This window comes from Pteropus medius, unplaced genomic scaffold (genome assembly GCF_902729225.1).
Source record: "Pteropus medius unplaced genomic scaffold, Ma_sr-lr_union100, whole genome shotgun sequence".
Taxonomy (NCBI): Eukaryota; Metazoa; Chordata; class Mammalia; order Chiroptera; family Pteropodidae; genus Pteropus; species Pteropus medius.
In genome coordinates, this window is record NW_024340692.1 from 15,681,367 (window position 1) to 15,699,331 (window position 17,965).

The window sequence follows — 17,965 nt, forward strand, 5'->3', positions numbered from 1 at the left end:
GTCACAAGATAGCTGAGCCATAAGGTGGAAGTAGCCCAGGTCCCTGAGTCACTGCTTAAGAAGAGAGCCACCTGACCTGCATCAGACTGTGACATGAATGATCTTTTTCCTAGTCATTTAATTTAGCCTCAACTCCTACTCTTTTTAGTGACGCAGCAATTTTCAAGCACCTTCTCTCCCTAATATCCTCAAACTTCTGCTTCATCTCTGAACTAGACAGCTCTGCAATCTGGGCTCCATCAATATAATTATGGGATTTAAGAGAAACCCAAGAAGTTATTCACCTGCCTCCAGGCAGGGCTGTGTTTAGCTCTTCCAGACACATAGCTGCCTTCTATAGGCCAAAACTGTCTCTCACAAAGCATGACTCACTGGTAACTTTAAAGTACTCAATTTAATCAGTTCTCAGTTTCTCTGCCAGTAAAATGGGTATTGAGATCTGAACAGGGGATGACAAGTCTTTCTGCTTAAATGAGAAGTTTGAAATGGGTATAATTACTTTCTCTGTTGGGTACTGTAACAAATTAAAACGGCCAAATATTTTGCAGCTTCTCCCATCAAGACGTTGAGTCTATCTCCCTACCCCTTGAAACCCGGTGGCCATGTGCCTTCCTTTGACCAAGGAGTGTGGCAGTAGTAATGCTGTAGAGGTTCTAGACTAAGCCTCAAGATGCCCTGCAGCTTCTATCTTCATCCTCTAAGAATGTTCCCTCCTCCATGAAAGGTACATGGAGCTAGATTATTAAAGGATAACAAACCATGTGAAGGGAGACAGCCAGCACCAAGGCCCTGGACATGTGAGTGGGGCCATCTTAGATGTTCCAGCTTCAGTCAAACCACCAGGTAATTGCAGTCACATGAATGACCATAGCAAGACCAGCAGAACTGCCCTGCTGAGCCCTACGCAAACTGTCAATCCACAGAATCATGAGAAATAATAAACTGCTATTAAGTCACAAACTTTTGAGATAGTTTATTATTTCCTAGGGCTGCTGCCATAACAAAATACCGGTGACCTAAAACAACAGAAATTTATTCTCTCACTGTTCTAGAGGTCAGAAGACCAAAATCAAGATATTAGCAGGGTCGTGCTTCCTCTGAAGGCTCTAAAGAATCCTTCCTTGCCTCTTCTAACTTTTGGTGGTTGCTGGCAGACCTTGGTGTTGTTTGGTTTGTGTTGGTATAACTCCAGTCTCTGCCTCTGTCTTCGTGTGGTCTCTTTTGTGTGTATCTTTTCTTATACGGACATCAGTGACTGAATTTAGAGCCCACTCTAAACCGATATGGTCTCATTTTAGCTTGATTACATCCACAAAGACCCTATTTCCAAAATAAGATGACATTCACAAGTACCAGGGCTTAGGAATCTTTTGGAGGGACACAAATCTATTCATAATAGGCGGTTTGTTAAACAACAAAATATGACCGATATCAGTACTCTTTCTTATAATTTTTTTACTTTAAACTTATGAAGATAAATGTAAAGATAATAAAATATAATCTTAAAGATAATACAGAATAATGCCAGTGAGAGCTTCAAAATCTTCCAGGAAGAACATATCAAAATAGAATATATTACTTATTGTTAAGAGTTTTAATGCCGGTGCAAAGCAAAATTTATTATGCATTAGACAGCATCAGGTATTCTAGCATCTTTATCCACATGTAAGACTTATGATATGGGAATAATACACAAGCTTTCTCTCCAGGGTCTGAGCACAATCTGTTCAGCATCATGTGTTATATCTGTATAAAAGTCAAAGCCTTGTCAGAACCTTCTAATTACCATTGTCCCACTTCTCTTCTGCCTCATCCAAACTTTTTAAAAGAGAGGTCTCTACCAGCTTCCTCCATTTCCTCTGCATTGACTCCCTCTGTAACCCTGTGAAATCTGACTTCCTTCCCCATGACTCCACTAAAACTGCTGTTTCAGAGGTTTGCGCTGACCCCTGTCAAGGCAAATCCAACAGCTCTTTCTTTGTCCTCATAACCTTTTTAAGTGAGCTTTTCTAATACTACCTTAGTTGGTCATAGCTTGGCCAAATTCTTCTTCTTCTAGTACCAATTGGCAGTGACTCTTCACCTATACCCACTCCTTTTCTCCTCCCACTAACCTTCCCACTTAGAAAATGTGTCCATTCTTCATTCCCACCTCCACCTTACTGATGACTCCTTAATCAATATTTTCCATCTTGACCTATGATTCAAGCCCCAAGCCTAGCTCAAGATGCCCAATAGAAATGTTGCATATTTTATGCTCATTTGCATTAGTTAGGGTAGGCTTGGTTATGCTCTGATAACAAAAAATCCAAAAATCGTTGTGGCTTATGAAAATAAAGACCTCCAGAGAGCAACCGTGGCTCTGCTTTAATTGTCTTTACTCCAAGATGCAGGCTGACAAATCAGCCTCTATTTGGAACACTGCTGGTTGTATAGAATAGGGAAAGGATGACATGGCAAAAGCCAGGCTGGCTCTTAAAGCGTCACCTCGAAGTAAACACATCACCTTCAACAAAGTGAAAATAAAATCCATGCCCAGGGAAGGAGAGCAAATATATGTAATTGTGCAGTCTACTATGTTCTCTCAAAAACAAACAAACAAACAAACAAACAAAACAAAAAACAATTCTACAAGAGAAATACAAAATCCTCTTCTCCAAACTGACTCTAGTTCCCAATTTCCTTAATTTCACATTGGTACAATCTCTATCTAGTTTTTCTGGATTGGCAATCTTGATGTTATTTTTTTTTATAAATATTACTTTCCCAATTACAAAAGCAGTCTTTGAAGAAATCCTGGAAAATATACATACATATGCCTCACATAAAAGTAAGCAAAAATCATCAGGCCACTTATAACATGTTGGTATATGTCCTTCTGGTCCCTTTTCTATTATAAGTATTGATCTTTTATCTCTATAGAGAGATATACGCATATTTATTTTTCAATTAAAATGATATCATACATATAGCTTGTGACAGTCACATATAGCTTGTGACTGTTAAACTTATCAAGATTATTTCAATATTTTCTTTTCCTCCCTTATTTAAAAATATCATCTATCTAGTAATGACTTGAAAATTTAAATATCCAGCTCTGACCTTTCCGCTGAGTCTCAAATTCCAAAATAAAACCACAAAGTAGGTAATTCCATTTGAATTTCTAATATGCATCTTAGACTTAACAAGTCCCCAATTAAACTCTTGATCCACCAGAAAAACCTTTTCCGTCTCCAGTCTTTTTAATCTCTGTTAAAAGCATCAATATCCACCCATAACTCCATTGTTGGAGACATCTTGATTTCTCTTTTTCTCTCATTCTCTCACACCACACATCTACTCCATCAGTCTAATCTCCAAAATATATCCCAGAGTTGACTGCTTCTCTCCCTCTCTATTCTCAGATCTCTTGTTCTGCCACCATTATCTTTTCCCAGGATGCTGCACTATCTCTCAACTACTCTCCTTGCTTCTCTACATGGTAACCAGAGTGATCTTCTAAACACAAAAGTCAATGACATCATGCCTCTGTTCCAAAATCTTCCCATTGCACTTAGAATAACGTTTAAAGTTTTTCCACAGCTTATGAGGTCTTTTGTGATTTGGTTTCTGCCTACTTTTCTCCTCATCTCTACCACTTACTCCCTATTCACTTTACTTCAGACACACTCGCTCTTTCTTTTCTTCCAACACACCAGACTTAACTCCTGCACCAGCTGTGGCACTTGCTAATTCCCCTGCCTGGTCTTGGCCCAGAGTTATTTCTTCAGGAATGTCTTCCTTGACCATTCTCTCTAAAGTATCCACACCAGGCAGATGGCCCTTTTACATTCTCTGCATAGCACTTATTTTATCTGATATCTCCCTGTTTATTTCTGTATTGTCTTCCCATTGGAAAATTACTTTTTTTTAGAACAAGAAAACCTTTTCTGTCTTACTCATGGCTCTATGATCAACACTTAGAACACTGTCAGACACATAGTAAGCTACAATCAATATTCGTGAAATGAGCAAATGAATAAATATTTAGTAGCTTCTCAAGTCCAGCCCCTTTGAAGTATCTGTAGATGCAATCACCTTTCTTTCCATTCCTGTTACCCCAGACCTCATCACCTCACACTAGAATGACTGCGGCTCTCTCTTTATCTGTCATCTGCAAACTTCTCCAGTCCATTCTGCATACTGCTAGTTATTCTTCCTATTATACCTGTTTCCTCTGTCAGTCATCTCCCTGTTCTTCAGGGCCTGGCTGAAGTCTCACTCCCGACCCACCAGGGCTGCTGCAACTCCTTCCCCTCTGAGGCCTCTCAACATTCCTGTCCTTAACCCTTACTCAGCACATGAACACCACTTCCTATGTTCTCTTTCTTTTGCATTTATTTTAACTTGCTCACTCCAGCTGAATTCTGGCTTGTTTGGGGGCTTTGTTTGTTTGTTCATTTGTTTCTCATAAAGCATAGAGAAAAGCACAGGCAATCAAAGAGATATTGTTAAATTAAATGAAATTATTGGAGAAATAATAAGCTAAAATAGGTAAATTGGCTACCCCTTCTTAAAGGATTCTATGAGAACAGACAGTGATTTGGAATGAAAGAATAAAATACTAGTATGTGAAGCAAACCAGCCAGAATGTCTTTTTCCCACAAGGAATAGTTGGTCACCATTGCCTTGAAACAACATTTATGCTAAATAGTAGGATAAAGCACATTTTAAGTGGACTTTGAATCCAAGTTTTTCTACTATCATAAGGGAAAGTGGAGTGTCATTCTGGTATAAATTACTGCATAATGACTAGCACCCCTTAGACAACACTAGCTTTGCTCCCTAATGAACCCTGAACCCAGATGAGAGCCCAACTTCTCCTGAGTGCTTTCAGTCTACAGCAGAGAATTGAGTACAGAAAACTCTAACAGTTCCACCAAAGGATGTGTTTGCTATGTGCTGAGTATTGCCCTGTGCAGCAGCGAGGGGAAACAGGGATTTGGGGAAAAGCATTTCTCCCCATTGGCGTTCTTCCCAGTTTGTTTGGTTTGAGGTACGGTACAGTGGAGGGACTACATCTCCTGAACAGAGGAAAATCAAGCCTGACCATTCAGTCATACCAAAGCCAAAATAACCACATATAGACTTCTGAGCAAATACCACACCCTCTTTTGCTTATCCACATATTTCCCTAATCGAATGTCCAGGCAACGTGACAAAATCTTTATTCTATTATTTATTAAAACCATATTATTTAAAAATAAACTTGTTATCAACTCAACTGCTTATCTCAGATCAAATGAAAATCATGGAGACATTCATCTGATGAAGAAAAATATATTTTTTTAAATTTCTTGGCCATTCTAGTAAATGAGTAATATGACTATAATGTAAGGAGAAATAGAAAAACATTACCACAATGTATACATCCAAATGACTGTTGTTCATTATAATTCCACACAAGAAGTGCCATACTATTTATTCCGATAGGGCTGTTTTCCTGAAATCACTTTGGAACTTCTTGCAATTGCTTTCAGAGCTACTTGAAGAGGCATCTGAAAAACTGCTCTATTATTTTACAGTGCCAACTTATCTTCAACTCATACTGAGATTACCTAATTTAGCTGGCCTGCTTGAATACTTATGATTTTGGCTCATTCTACAAACCATACAATATCTTATGTATAGATATGTATAGACACACACAATAAAAGTGCAACTAACTTGGTGATAGTGTTGGCCTCTGAAGGAGGAGAAGGGAGAATAGGAATGGTAAGCAGAACAAAGGGTGACTTCAAAGTTTTCTGTGTTAGAAAAAATAAAACAGCCAAATTGGAGTAACTTTTGCTAAGCCACATCACCAAACCAAAACTTAATGACTAAACTAACTGCAGTTTCAGCCTCTTCCAGGAATAGAATTTTAAACCAATTAGTCTGAAATTTTCTGAACAATACTAGTGAAGTAATCTACCTGATGAGACCCCCTGCTTTCCCCTAAAGAAAGGTGTCTTTGCCTGAAATAATCCACTGTTTAACTTCTTAGCCCCATCCCCTTCTGTCTATAAAAACCTTCTATTTTGTACAACCCCTCGGAGCACCCTTCTAGTTGCTAGATGGGGTGCTGTCCAATTTGTGAATCTCTTTAATAAAGCCAAATAGATCTTCAAATTAACTCAGTTGAATTTTGTTTTTTGGGCTTTTTTTTTTTTCTAGCATCTGTAATGTTCTCTTTTTTAATTTCAAAGCTCTAAAGCAAAAGTGACCTAATGTTAATGTTTGTTAATTCTGGTCAGTGGGCCCTCAGCTACTTGCTATATCATTATTTATATTTTCTATAGTTAGACACTTTTCAAGAAAGAAAGTAAATTCTCCCTCAAAAGAAAAAGATTTCATACTATTGAACTTATTTTTTAAAATAATTGTACTCCAGTCTCTGAGAGCGATTCTAAAAGGATTTCCAAAAATGTCTGGATAATGCTATTATTCTTAGAATAAGTGGCAGAACACCCAAGATGACCACTCTGAAGGCACCACACTCAGTACAGAGGGCTAGGGTGCAAGGGAAGCCTCCATCCTTTACCAGCCCATAATTTGGAGTTAATCTTTTGTTCCTTGCAGGCAAGGCCATCACTTGCCTGTCTCTGTATTTCCAGAGCCTAGCACAGTACTTAGAACAAAGCAACCCTCAATAGCTAGAGTGAATGAATGAGTGAACAAACTATCAAACTAACCAGCCTAGGATTTACACACTTACTAACTCATCCATGTGCCAGAAAGTCAAGAGACAGGAGAAAGTAGAAGGGGTCAATTATTTCACAGTTCCTCATTTCTTAATGTCATACCAGTTTAGCCTGACTATCATTAGGTAACCTGGTAGTTCAAGATTGAAAAGAACTAAGCATTCCTGTTTCTTAGTGTTCTCCAGCAAGAAGTCTGAGTACAGTCACATGCCTGCCTTCACAAGGTCCCTGTTAAAGAAGGTGGAAAGTTGAGCTGTTTTTAACATCATCCCATTCCATCACTAGCTCTATGTGGAAAGTTGAGACAGGAGACGCGCTCCCTTGAGCTCGAGCTCTCTCTCTCCCCCTAGGTAACCACATGATGTAATTATACTTCTTTCCATGTAGAAGTAAACACTAGCTTTGCACATGTATATGAGTTGTCAGAGCTCAAAGAACTCCAATGGGAGAAAATTTCAGCCTGGCAGAAGGTTCTTTCAATTGCACAAGATGCCTGAAGTTCGAGTGGAGCATTCCCAATAATCTGGAAAAAAATTATTCTGAATGTGAAAGATCAAAATTCTAAGTTCGACTGCCTGAAGCCTCTTTCATTGGTCTTTGGTCTAGAATATGCTGGACAAATGAAATGATTCCTGAAAGCACCAGGTCCCTTTCCGCCACCACTACAACAAACAGCACTGTCACACTGCAGACATACATCTATACATACGAATACATATATTTCTATGCTTGCATCATCTCTGCAGACAAAATTATCAAATACTTCTCAAGAAGATCTCTATACTTTCAATTTGTTTTGGTCCTCATGCCCAAAATTATTGGAGTTGTTCTGAATGCAATCTGTCTTCTTCACTCTTTTTTTTTTATCTTCTATAAATCACTCTCTAATGATTATGATGCTTAATATTTTGTGGCTTTTCTACAATGATGAAATGAAGATATATAAAATTCTTAGCACAAGACTTGGCACATTGTAAATAGTCAATAAATGTTAATTATTTTATCATTAAAAATAAAACTTAGATGGCAGCATGGTACAGTGGTTAAGGCAGAGGATTCTGGAGGAAGGCTGCGTATATTTGAATCCCAGCTCTGCTCTTAATCAGCTATTTGTGACTTTGGATAATTTTCATTATTACTTTTCTGTGCTTAGTTTCTCCAACTGTAAAATGGATATAGTAGTTGTTCATACTTCATACGGGTGAATGAGTTATAATATATAAAGACTTAGATCACTACCTGCCATACAGTAACCATTATATAAGCATAAGCCATTATTACTTATTCCTTTCAATCCTGAATATCCAGAGGGTCATTAATGTTTTTCTGCATTCAAGATTTTTGTTCTCTTTACCCAATGTTCTTATTTTACTTTAATATTTGATCAAGTTCTACATCTAATCTGTGTTCGAAAGAAACCAAGATTTTGTATGTGAATCTTCAGAATGTTAGTAATATTTTTTATAATCTATGAAAGCACTAAATGCCAGTAAGAACAAAAGACAGTTGATAAAAATTAGTGCTCGTACAAGGACTGCATTATGACATTTAATGCAGTAGTGCCTGAAATCCCAAATGCAAATATTATAAACTGCCTAATTCAGATCTAGTCTTTCTTTTGTGCATAGGAAGTCAGCAACAATTAAGCTGAAATGAAGAATATATCACTTGTAAAAATTAAATTTTGTTCTTCCAGCTTATAAAAATTCAGTGGAGAATCTTTTATATCTCCCTGAGCTGTGGGTTCTAGAGAAATGGTTAACCATAACAAGTCACACGATTACACTTGGTATTCAGAACAAGACAAAGTCCCATATGATAATTTCCAACACATGGAAATTTAGGCTTCGTAAAAGCATGAGAGAGCCAGGGCAATCATGGGGGAATGGGCACTGGTGGGCATTCTCAGGTTCCTCCTTCACTTTGGCCCTGTCCATACACTGGGCAATGCTGCTTGTAAGAAGCCACAGAATTTGGGAACCGTGGGCACATTCTTTTCCAACTTTGAGGTAGTCTGCTCACTCTTTCTTGAGGCTGGTTGGACAGAAAACTGGGCTCTTTAAAAATAAAATTTTTAATATATCAGATTTGTATATTTCCTTAATAGAAAGCACATTAATTTTACCCATAAACATTTTTAAGAGAAAGTTTGTATCATGCTGAGTAAGAAGGTGAAAAAATATAAACCCATGCTGAATGTACTGATGGCCGTATTTTAACACTGTCTTACTTTTGTTAAGTTGCCCTATTTTAAAAAATAGTAAGTAGGCATGCAAAAGAAAGTATTTTCTTTTCCAATTTCAAAATTGCAAAACGTCACATTGTTAGTTTTTAAAAACACATTAAACAGTAATCAGAATACAGAACAATTTGGCCAATGATGCTACTAAAATGATTTTTAAAAAACTAATTCCCTGCTTGCTTTTAAAGGAAATTCTTAAGATACATGTATCAAAAAAGCACACACCCAGTTAAAACCATAGCCTTTGGAACAATTTGTAATCCCAGCTCTGCCACTTCTGTATGCGTAGCCTTGAACAGATTGCATGGCCTTATACAACTAAACTCCAAGCTTCATTTTCTCTTCTAAATGGGACTTCATGTGAGTCTCACAAGATTTTTGTAAGGATTTAATGATATAATTCATTAAGCATAACACAGTGTCTGGGACACAGTAAGTGATCAACAAATGGTGAATTTTAATATTATATTAATACTAGGTATGTCCTTATTAACCCACTCTTGTAAACAATTTATTCTAACCTCCTTGGCATAACTCTTCCACCCCATACATAAAATGCTTCAAAAGGAAAAAGAACCCCCCAAATAGGAATATCCGATCTTTATTCTCACCCGAGGATTTAGGGAACCATTTATATTTTATTCAACTTGAGTGGAGCTCTTTTTGGTCAGATTACATCACACATTCTGTTCCAGTGTGTGTGTGTGTGTGTGTGTGTGTGTGTGTGTGTGTGTGTGTGTGTGTGTGTGTTTGTGATATTCTTAGCACGGGGATAGAAGGTATATGTGGGAGAACATCAACCCCAAGGCAACTTCAACCAGCCACTGGCATCACCTTACCCAGCCCAAACTGGTCTCTGAATGGGAAGTCCTCCAACTTCAGCTTGCTTTCCTACCTTTCTTTCTCAGGATTTCAAAGAGGTGATAATAGAGATGATGATGACAATGATAGTAATGTTGATGAGGATAACTAACATTTATTGTGAGCCAGCATTTTATATATTATTTCACTTAATCTTCCCAATAGTCATAAGAGGTAGGTACTCTGATTATCCCCATTTGAAATATAAAGAAACTAAAAAGTTTAGAGAGGTTAAATAACATGCCCACTGTCACACAGTTTGTAGCAGAGAGCCAATCTGCAAGAAAATCTGATTCCAACCAGGGCCTTTATTCTCGACCACCAGGGCACACCGACTCCACTCAAGTCTGCCTATGGGATTAGTTCAGTTCTTGGTGCTCTCCCCAGCTCAACTCCATCCAACCCACGGTCTCTTTCTGTTCGAGTCACGCTTCCTAACCTTAAATTCACAAGGATGCAGGCGCAGCTACATCCATCAGTAACTTCAGTTTGATCTCCACAACCCCCAAATGAATTGCTCCTCCTGTTGTGCAACAGCTATAAAACCTAATGCAGAAAAAAAATCCCATAAGGACATCTCCGATGTACCTTATGCCTTTTGACTAGTAACTTTTGGCCTCAAGCATTAATAAACAGTACATTTTAATAAACTCATTCGAAAGATTAAGAAATAGGTAAGAGAAATGGTTTGCTCACAGCTAAACAGCAGGTAGAAATAAACTTGCCTGTAAAGCCCAATATGCCCTCTGGAAGTCCTTACCGCCTCCTTACTCCCAGCTTTGAATTCCTTTTTTCAAACCTCTTCACACAGCAGAACACAGAAATGAACTTCTTGTGAAATCAGCTTTTCACAGGCTCAGGTAAAGAACTAACAAATCCTAGAGCAGTAAAGTATTCCACCTAGCAGTAGAATAAGAAGTTGAACCTTCAGGACCAGTTCCACATTATCTTTTAACCAGACAGTCTAGGCGTCTCAGGGCAAGACAAACATGTCTCCTAATACTTGTCAGTAGTTTTCAGAAAAGGAAAAACTGCAGTTAAAGCACCTCTGGTGAAAACTTGAGCGGTAAATGTGCTTACACTTAGTTGGTACAATTTTGATTATGGATTGGATGGTGGGTTGGATCCACGTCCTCAGTTCTTTGCTGGAACGCTATAAACGTAAAAAAGTCAGCCACAGCCCATTCCTTTTGTTTATTTAAATGGAGAATTTTTAAAAAATCACTTTTTCCACTTCATGGCTTCTTTGGACCAGGGAATAAAAATAGCCATGTCAGCAGGAGCCAAATTTTTTTCTGGAAAAATAAAAAGAAAAGGCAAAGAGCCCTACTCAGGACAACTGAAGTCTTGAAGCAACAGCCTCAGAGCAAAACTCTCATTTCAACCACCTCTTTTCTTGTACCTTCTCAAAGCAGCCTCAAAGTAAGAAGCAGTTTATAAGAAACTCCGTGGTGTGTTCAGCATAGCTAATCCGGCGCCCTTCACACTCCCTGGCCTGGCCACCTGTCAGAACCCCGAGGGCGGCGCGGGAGAGGCGGGGTTGAGGAGGTGGCCGGAGAGGCTGCTCTGAGAAAGGACGCTGGTGGCTGAGGACAAGAAGGAGGGCTGGGATTTTCCAAGAGGAGCTGGCTGAGCCCGGCGCACCGGCCATTGCGCGCTCAGGTGCCCCATGGCAAGGGCTTCGGGGCCAGCGCTCGGCGGGTCTCAGGCGCGCCCCCACCGGGGACTGCTAGGGACTCCGCGGGCGGCAGCCCTGCGAGCGGCTCCCGCGCCCCGCTTGGTGGGCTGAGGCGGTGCGGCCCCCAGTCCGCCGCACCCCGGGACGCGTCTTACCTGTTGATCTTGAGCACGAACGCGCGGCGCTCTGTGCTCGGCAGCGTGGCCATAGCGCTCCGGCGACTGGTCGGCCTTTAGGGTCGCGGGGTGCGGACGACCGGGGCCTGGGGCGCTGCAGAGCCGCTGCAGCGCATGCCGAGCGAGACCCGAGCCTCATCTGTCTGTCGCGGCTGGAAACTTCCGCATTTCCACCTTCAGGGCTGAAATCACCCCAGGGGAGGGCCCAACCTCCGAGCAGCGGCGGCGAGCCCAGCCACGGGCGCCGGGCCTGGCACGTAAAGAGCGGCGGGCGAGGAGGGTGTGGACGCTGCAGGACTGCCCTCCGGATGCTGCGACCGACCGCTCGCTCTTCCCGGGGCCCTGACCTCAGACAGAAAGGAGCTCGGGCGGATGACCAGAAGACCACGGAGCGAGGCCGGAAACTCCATCTGCCCGACGCTGCGAAGCTGCCAGAGCCTGTGGGCAACAAGGGGGAACCTGCTTCTTCCGCCTGCCCCACCTGGTTGGCAAGGTCGGAAAACCAACCCCGGAATTCGTTACGCCAAGCCTTACTAAGGGGTCTCACCATGCCTTAGGAGAACAAACAAACAAACAAAAACAGAAAGAGTCACAGGAAACTTCAGAATACAAACCAGCTTTTGCAAACAGCAATGTCCATCGTGCTTCCTGGGGCTCCTTAAATATAATGAATCCGTCCAAGGAATAGACATTATACATTATGCTCTCTCTATATAAGGAATAAACATTATACGTTATACTATACATATGGAGTAAACATTATGTTATACTATATATATATATATATATATATATATATATATATATATATATCCCCTCCCCTACAACTAGGGATGAATGCTTTTCTCCAGGGAAATAGTGCACGCAGCTTTCTTATGATTCAAGAATATGTTGCAGCCTTGTTTAATTGTTTCAGACTGAGAAGTCTACTAAGAAGCCCAGCCTCAAACTCAAGAAAAATCGGAAAGTCCAATCAATACTCACTGTAGTGGAAAAGTCCGTGTTTATTTCGAGTTACTGGTCTGCTATACTAGAACACTCTCTAAATAATGCCTCTGTCTGTCAACTTGCCCTTACATAAAATACTAAAGCAAGATATATTTGGTTCAAAACTGCTACTGTCCAATATGGTAGCCACTAGCCACATGTGACTATTGACCATTTGAAATGATGTCTGAATTGAGATGTGTTGAATGTATAAAATACACACCAGATTTTGAAGACAGTACAGAAAAATTAATGCAAAATATCTTGTTAATGATTTTAATGTTGATTACGTATTAAAATGATACTTTTGATATATTAGTGTAAAATATATTACTTAACAAAATACATTATTAAAATTAATTACACCTGTTTTTCCCTCTTTAAAACGTGTCTTGCCTTAAAGAGAATTTAGAATTATATAAGTAGCTCACATGTGGAAATTAGAGTATATTCCTATCGGACAATGCTAGTTTTCAATTTGTAACCTGATACTAAAATACCTGAGCACTGATATAGATTTCTTCCAGATGGCCTTCCTTTCACTGGTTTTGGCTGCCTCAGGTAGTTTAGCAATACTACAGAGCTGGTTAGATAACTTTTCCTCCCAAATATCAATGCCTTTAAGCTTATAAGACAAAGTTTAATCTAATTTTACATGAACTATGAAATAAGATCCAAAGAAAAGCTTTTTAAAATGTGGAGTTTTTGACTTTCAAAATTCTCCTAAGTACATTTATTGTACTGGGATTTATAAATGTGGGGGTGGGGGAAGTAATTTTCCTTTTCCCCTTCTAAGTCTTCTGGCTGGACTAATACTCAAATTAACATGAGGCAGATTAACAGGAGAAAAATAACCAAATTCATTGTGTAGGTACATATAGGAGCTCCATAGTAATAGCGGGCCTTGAGGACATTTGGGCCAGTTGAGGCTCATATGCTATCTTGAGCTAAGAAGAAGGGGATTATGGTTGGGACTTCAAAGGGCAAGAAGGCAATTCATATGGAGCTGGAAAAGCAAATGTTTGGTAGATAAATGTTAGCTGGGCCATCTTTAATAATGGGACACAGGGAGGACTTTGGTATAGGATTTGCTAGGTTCCTCCCTGTATGTCATATACTAGTTCACATTAAACTATAGTTATCTATGATGATATCTCCCTTCCTGGAGCAGGTCTTCCATCTTAATTTTTTTAGGCAGTTGGGGGGGAAGATTTTTCTTGAGTCTTTCTTTCCATAAAATAACCAGCTTAAAATAATCAATACCCCCAAAAAGCATATTTTGGGGTGGCAATCTCTGCTCCGCCTCATAAGCAAATATTTAAACAGAAAAAATACTGCGAGTACTTCTTCAAAATGGGAACAAGTAGACGATTTGGAGAAAATATTTTAAACCAGAGATTTTAGTCCATTGTGTAGTAAATTGGCCTTTCAGATGAGCTTCTCTGAGTTTTTGAATGTTTGCAATATATAATTTCATATAGATCGAAAATATACTGACTTCCATACAAGCAAATAAAATGTAATGAGACCACCTCAAATTTTCAGAATTTGCAATCAAAGAAACTTTTTTTTTTTTTTGGTAGGGTTGGGGGAATCATAAAATCTCCCATCTTATGTCAGCTCATGCTTCATTCTACTTAGAATTAGGTACCCAGCTATGAAGGTTGGGCCAGGATTATTATCCTCCACACCGTCAATTCTCTGATGGTTAGAAATGACTCCAAATTTTTTTAACAGCCTTTTAACAATTCAGCATGTTTGTGTGTTATCCACTAATTTTGTCAAATGCCTATTTAAAATTTTTATCTTCTCTTGTATACATTCACAGATCGCTGGTAACTTTGAAACAAAAAAATAGCTCAATGCCTTGCTTCTGCATTCTCACTACCCCTGAGTTTCCAATTGTTGGGCTTCTCCTCTCAAGGCCCCTCTATCCAAAGAATCCTCTTGAGAGCCTCCTTCTTTCCACACCCCAAGACCTCTCTTGTCCTTCCTCTTTCTCTGCATCTTTGTGTTATTTGATTTTGTCTTTCGCCTTCATAAAATTCCTCCCTTGACTTCTATGACAGACATTATATCAACCCTCCCAAATTCTCCTGTAGTTTCCCCCATATCTTCTTCTTACCTCCCCAGAAAGCCAATCTCTTTCTTTACATTGTATCTTACCTATTTTATTTTAAAGAACAATAATACCTACCTTGTACCAGGGCCATTCCAAGCTCTTTACAAATAATTAAGTAATAACAACCATTAAGTAATAACATTATCCCCACTTTGTAACTGGGAAAACTGAGGCTCAAAGAGGTTAAGTAACTTGCCCAAGATCACAAACTGGTAAGGGACGGTCATTTCCATCTTGAAGTTTTGCTTATCTCCAAAATATTTCCATTTGGATATCTTCGAACTCCACAAATATAAAACTAAAACTCTCCATCTCCTCTACTCAATTGTAAGCTCACTATCCCCCCCATCTCATCCGTTTCTGTTGGTGGCACTATTTTCCCATTTGGCGGGTTTAAAACTTTGGCAGAAAAGCAGGAAATTTGGGTTCTGGCTTCAGCTTTTCAATATTGTGTGATCCTGAGCGAGTCACAACCTGTTTGGATCACAGTGTTTTTGGTCTTAGAATGACATCATCCACTGGCCTATCTGAACTTTATGAGTGTGTCAGTTGTAACTTCTTCCTCTTCTTTACCCTTCAGATCTAATCATCTATCAAGATCTGGCATTTATTCTTTATAAACATCACTCCTTTATAAATTTCACTGTTGTCACTGCCTGCATCCTGGCCTAGCCCTTATAAATGAATATCTGGATAACAGGAATAAGATTTAAAATGGCCTCCTTGCCTATAACTTCACCTTATTCCATTTGAATCTGACTCTACTACTGTGTTAATTTTACTAAAATACTTGTTTTATCATGCTTCTTTCCTGCTTAATTAACTTTCTTGGCTTCCCATAGCCTCTACGACCAAGTGTGAGTGTGACCTTCTCCAACTGGCTTATAGTGGCTTCTCCACTTCACATAACTAGCTCTATCCCTTTGCTCTCCACTAAAGTGAGGAAGATCTCTAACTCGCCCCTAGAGAAGACAGTGTTTTCCTCTGCCTGGGGCCTCCTCTTCCTATGTCATTCTTCCTGCCATCCTCGCCTGACATTCTTCAAGAGATGTCTTTCCTCATCCCTCAAAGTTTGAGTCAAGTCATCAAGTTCCACCTCTACCTAAAAGAGTACCTCTTTCATTCTGGCAGCATCCTTTAATTAGTTTAAATGTGTAGGTGGTCAGCAATAAACACAGCCTAATGGAATGCAAGGCCTATAGGACTATGGAGAAAAGAGGGACCATTTGCACATCTCCTTTCTTATGCCTCATTCAAGACCTCCATCACATTTCGTTCAAATGTTGCCTTCTATAACCATCAGTTTAATTTTGAAACACCTCCTTCCCTAGTCTAGACACTTCCTAACTCTTTTTTCAACTTTGTTTTTTTCCAAAGCAATTATCGCTGTCTGACATACTACATATTTTATTTATTTGTGTGTTTATTAGCTCTTGTGCTTCTAGAATATAAGTTCCATGAAATTTTTGTTTTATTCATGCTCTCTCTATTGCCTCAAAAAATGCCCATCACATAGTAAGTGTTCAGTAAATACTTGTTGAGTAAATGACTGAATAACTAATTAATCCAGTATTGAACACAGAGCAGACACTCAATAAATTAAAGTGAACTTGAATGAGAGTGGCCAAGTTTCACATGTCTTTCAGAAGGAAGTAAGAATCTACTTTATTCTCTTGAATATTTCAGTTCTGCTGTTCTATGAATATCTTCCAGCTTTGTTTTGTATTTATCTCATGAGTTGAGAAATGAAACCAGCACTAGCAAATAGATATCTTTATTGTTGTCTTATAACTGAGGACAGATACAGAAAATTTTATGTGCTGCTATTTAAAACCAGCTATAGCTCAGATATTAGAATTTGGAGTTCCTATTTTTCTCCACTTCATTCCTCATATTATTACAAGAAATCTGTAAATACGAAAAGAAAAAAGATTATGAAACTTTCTCTTAAAATTATCATGGTAATATATATGTACACACATATAATATACTTTTATATGTGCACTTTACTATGCACATGTTAGTATTTTAAATTTGCGATTTAGACCATATTCTAATGTACAACACTAATCAATAGGAATATTCCTACCATAGTATTTTATAACTAAAAGGACCTTGAATTCATTCATAAATTAATTAATTATTTCTCTCATTATCATTTATGTGTCTTCTATTTACTCCCCAAACATTTACTAAGTGGTTACTATATATAAGGCTTCTGTACTAAATGATACTGGTGGCAAACAATTAAAAATACTTATTCCCTGGCTTCTTAGAATTCATGGTTTAGGAATGAGACACACATTACAAAGGAAAGAAGAGGCTCGAGTTCTGTGTGGCTCTGCAAGATCATTTTGCCACAGAAACTTGGCCTGTGAGAGTGAGGAAGCACAGAAAGGAAATGATTTATTCTTGCAGAGAGGGTGTTGGCAGAGAGATTGACGCGGAGGAAGAATGACTCTACTGAGGCAGTGACATGGGAACTGGGTCTTAAAGGACAAGTAAGCATTTACCAGACAGAAGAAAGTGTGTGCAGGATGTTCCAGGCAGAAGGAGCCTATATGCAAAATAAGGGATCTGAGAGACAACACTGACTATCCCAGGAATTAAAAGTGCGATGGGAGTTCAGGGACACAGACTTAAGTGGCAAGAAATGAAGCTTTGAAGGTGGGATGGACCTATCAAGGAATTCGGACTTTATCTCACTGGCTATGAAAACCACCATCAATGATTAGCTGTTTCTGTGTCTAGGTCACTGTCTCTTGGGGTCTACCTCTTGCTACTTGGCTGTCCACGATAAGGACTGCCTGGTAAGGAATGGGTGGTAAGGATTATGCCTCCTAGATCTGGCACTGCCATCCATATCTTCCTCAAGCTGAGCACACATACTGGACACTAATGAAGAAATAAATAGTTCTTTACAGGAGGATTTAGGCAAATTTTCCAAAGTCATATTGCATAGAGAGAGGGAGGATTAATGGAGGAGAGAGTCAGGTGCTGGTCCTCTGGTCTGGTTACTTCTGCCCTTATTGGGGTTCCCCATTTAGAAATGGTCATTGCCTCATTCCTGACATCCAGCTCTCTCCCTGACTTTCCTTGGGCCTCCCTATTTACCCACTTTCCCATCAACCTACTTTATTCTTCTTAAAGAATGAATCAGTTCCTCATGCCTTGGTT

The 17,965-nt window shown here is 39.3% G+C and overlaps 1 protein-coding gene across 1 annotated transcript in view; it reads right to left on the reverse strand.

The window, feature by feature from the left end:
• The window catches only part of DOCK8 (dedicator of cytokinesis 8), a 201,280-nt gene extending 189,248 nt beyond the window's left edge, over nt 1-12,032 (reverse strand). The window contains exon 1 of the mRNA XM_039888606.1: nt 11,659-12,032. Coding sequence (XP_039744540.1) covers nt 11,659-11,711 — 53 coding nt within the window. The 5' untranslated portion in view covers nt 11,712-12,032. The remainder of the gene's footprint in view (nt 1-11,658) is intronic.
• Nucleotides 12,033-17,965: the final 5,933 nt, after the last annotated feature.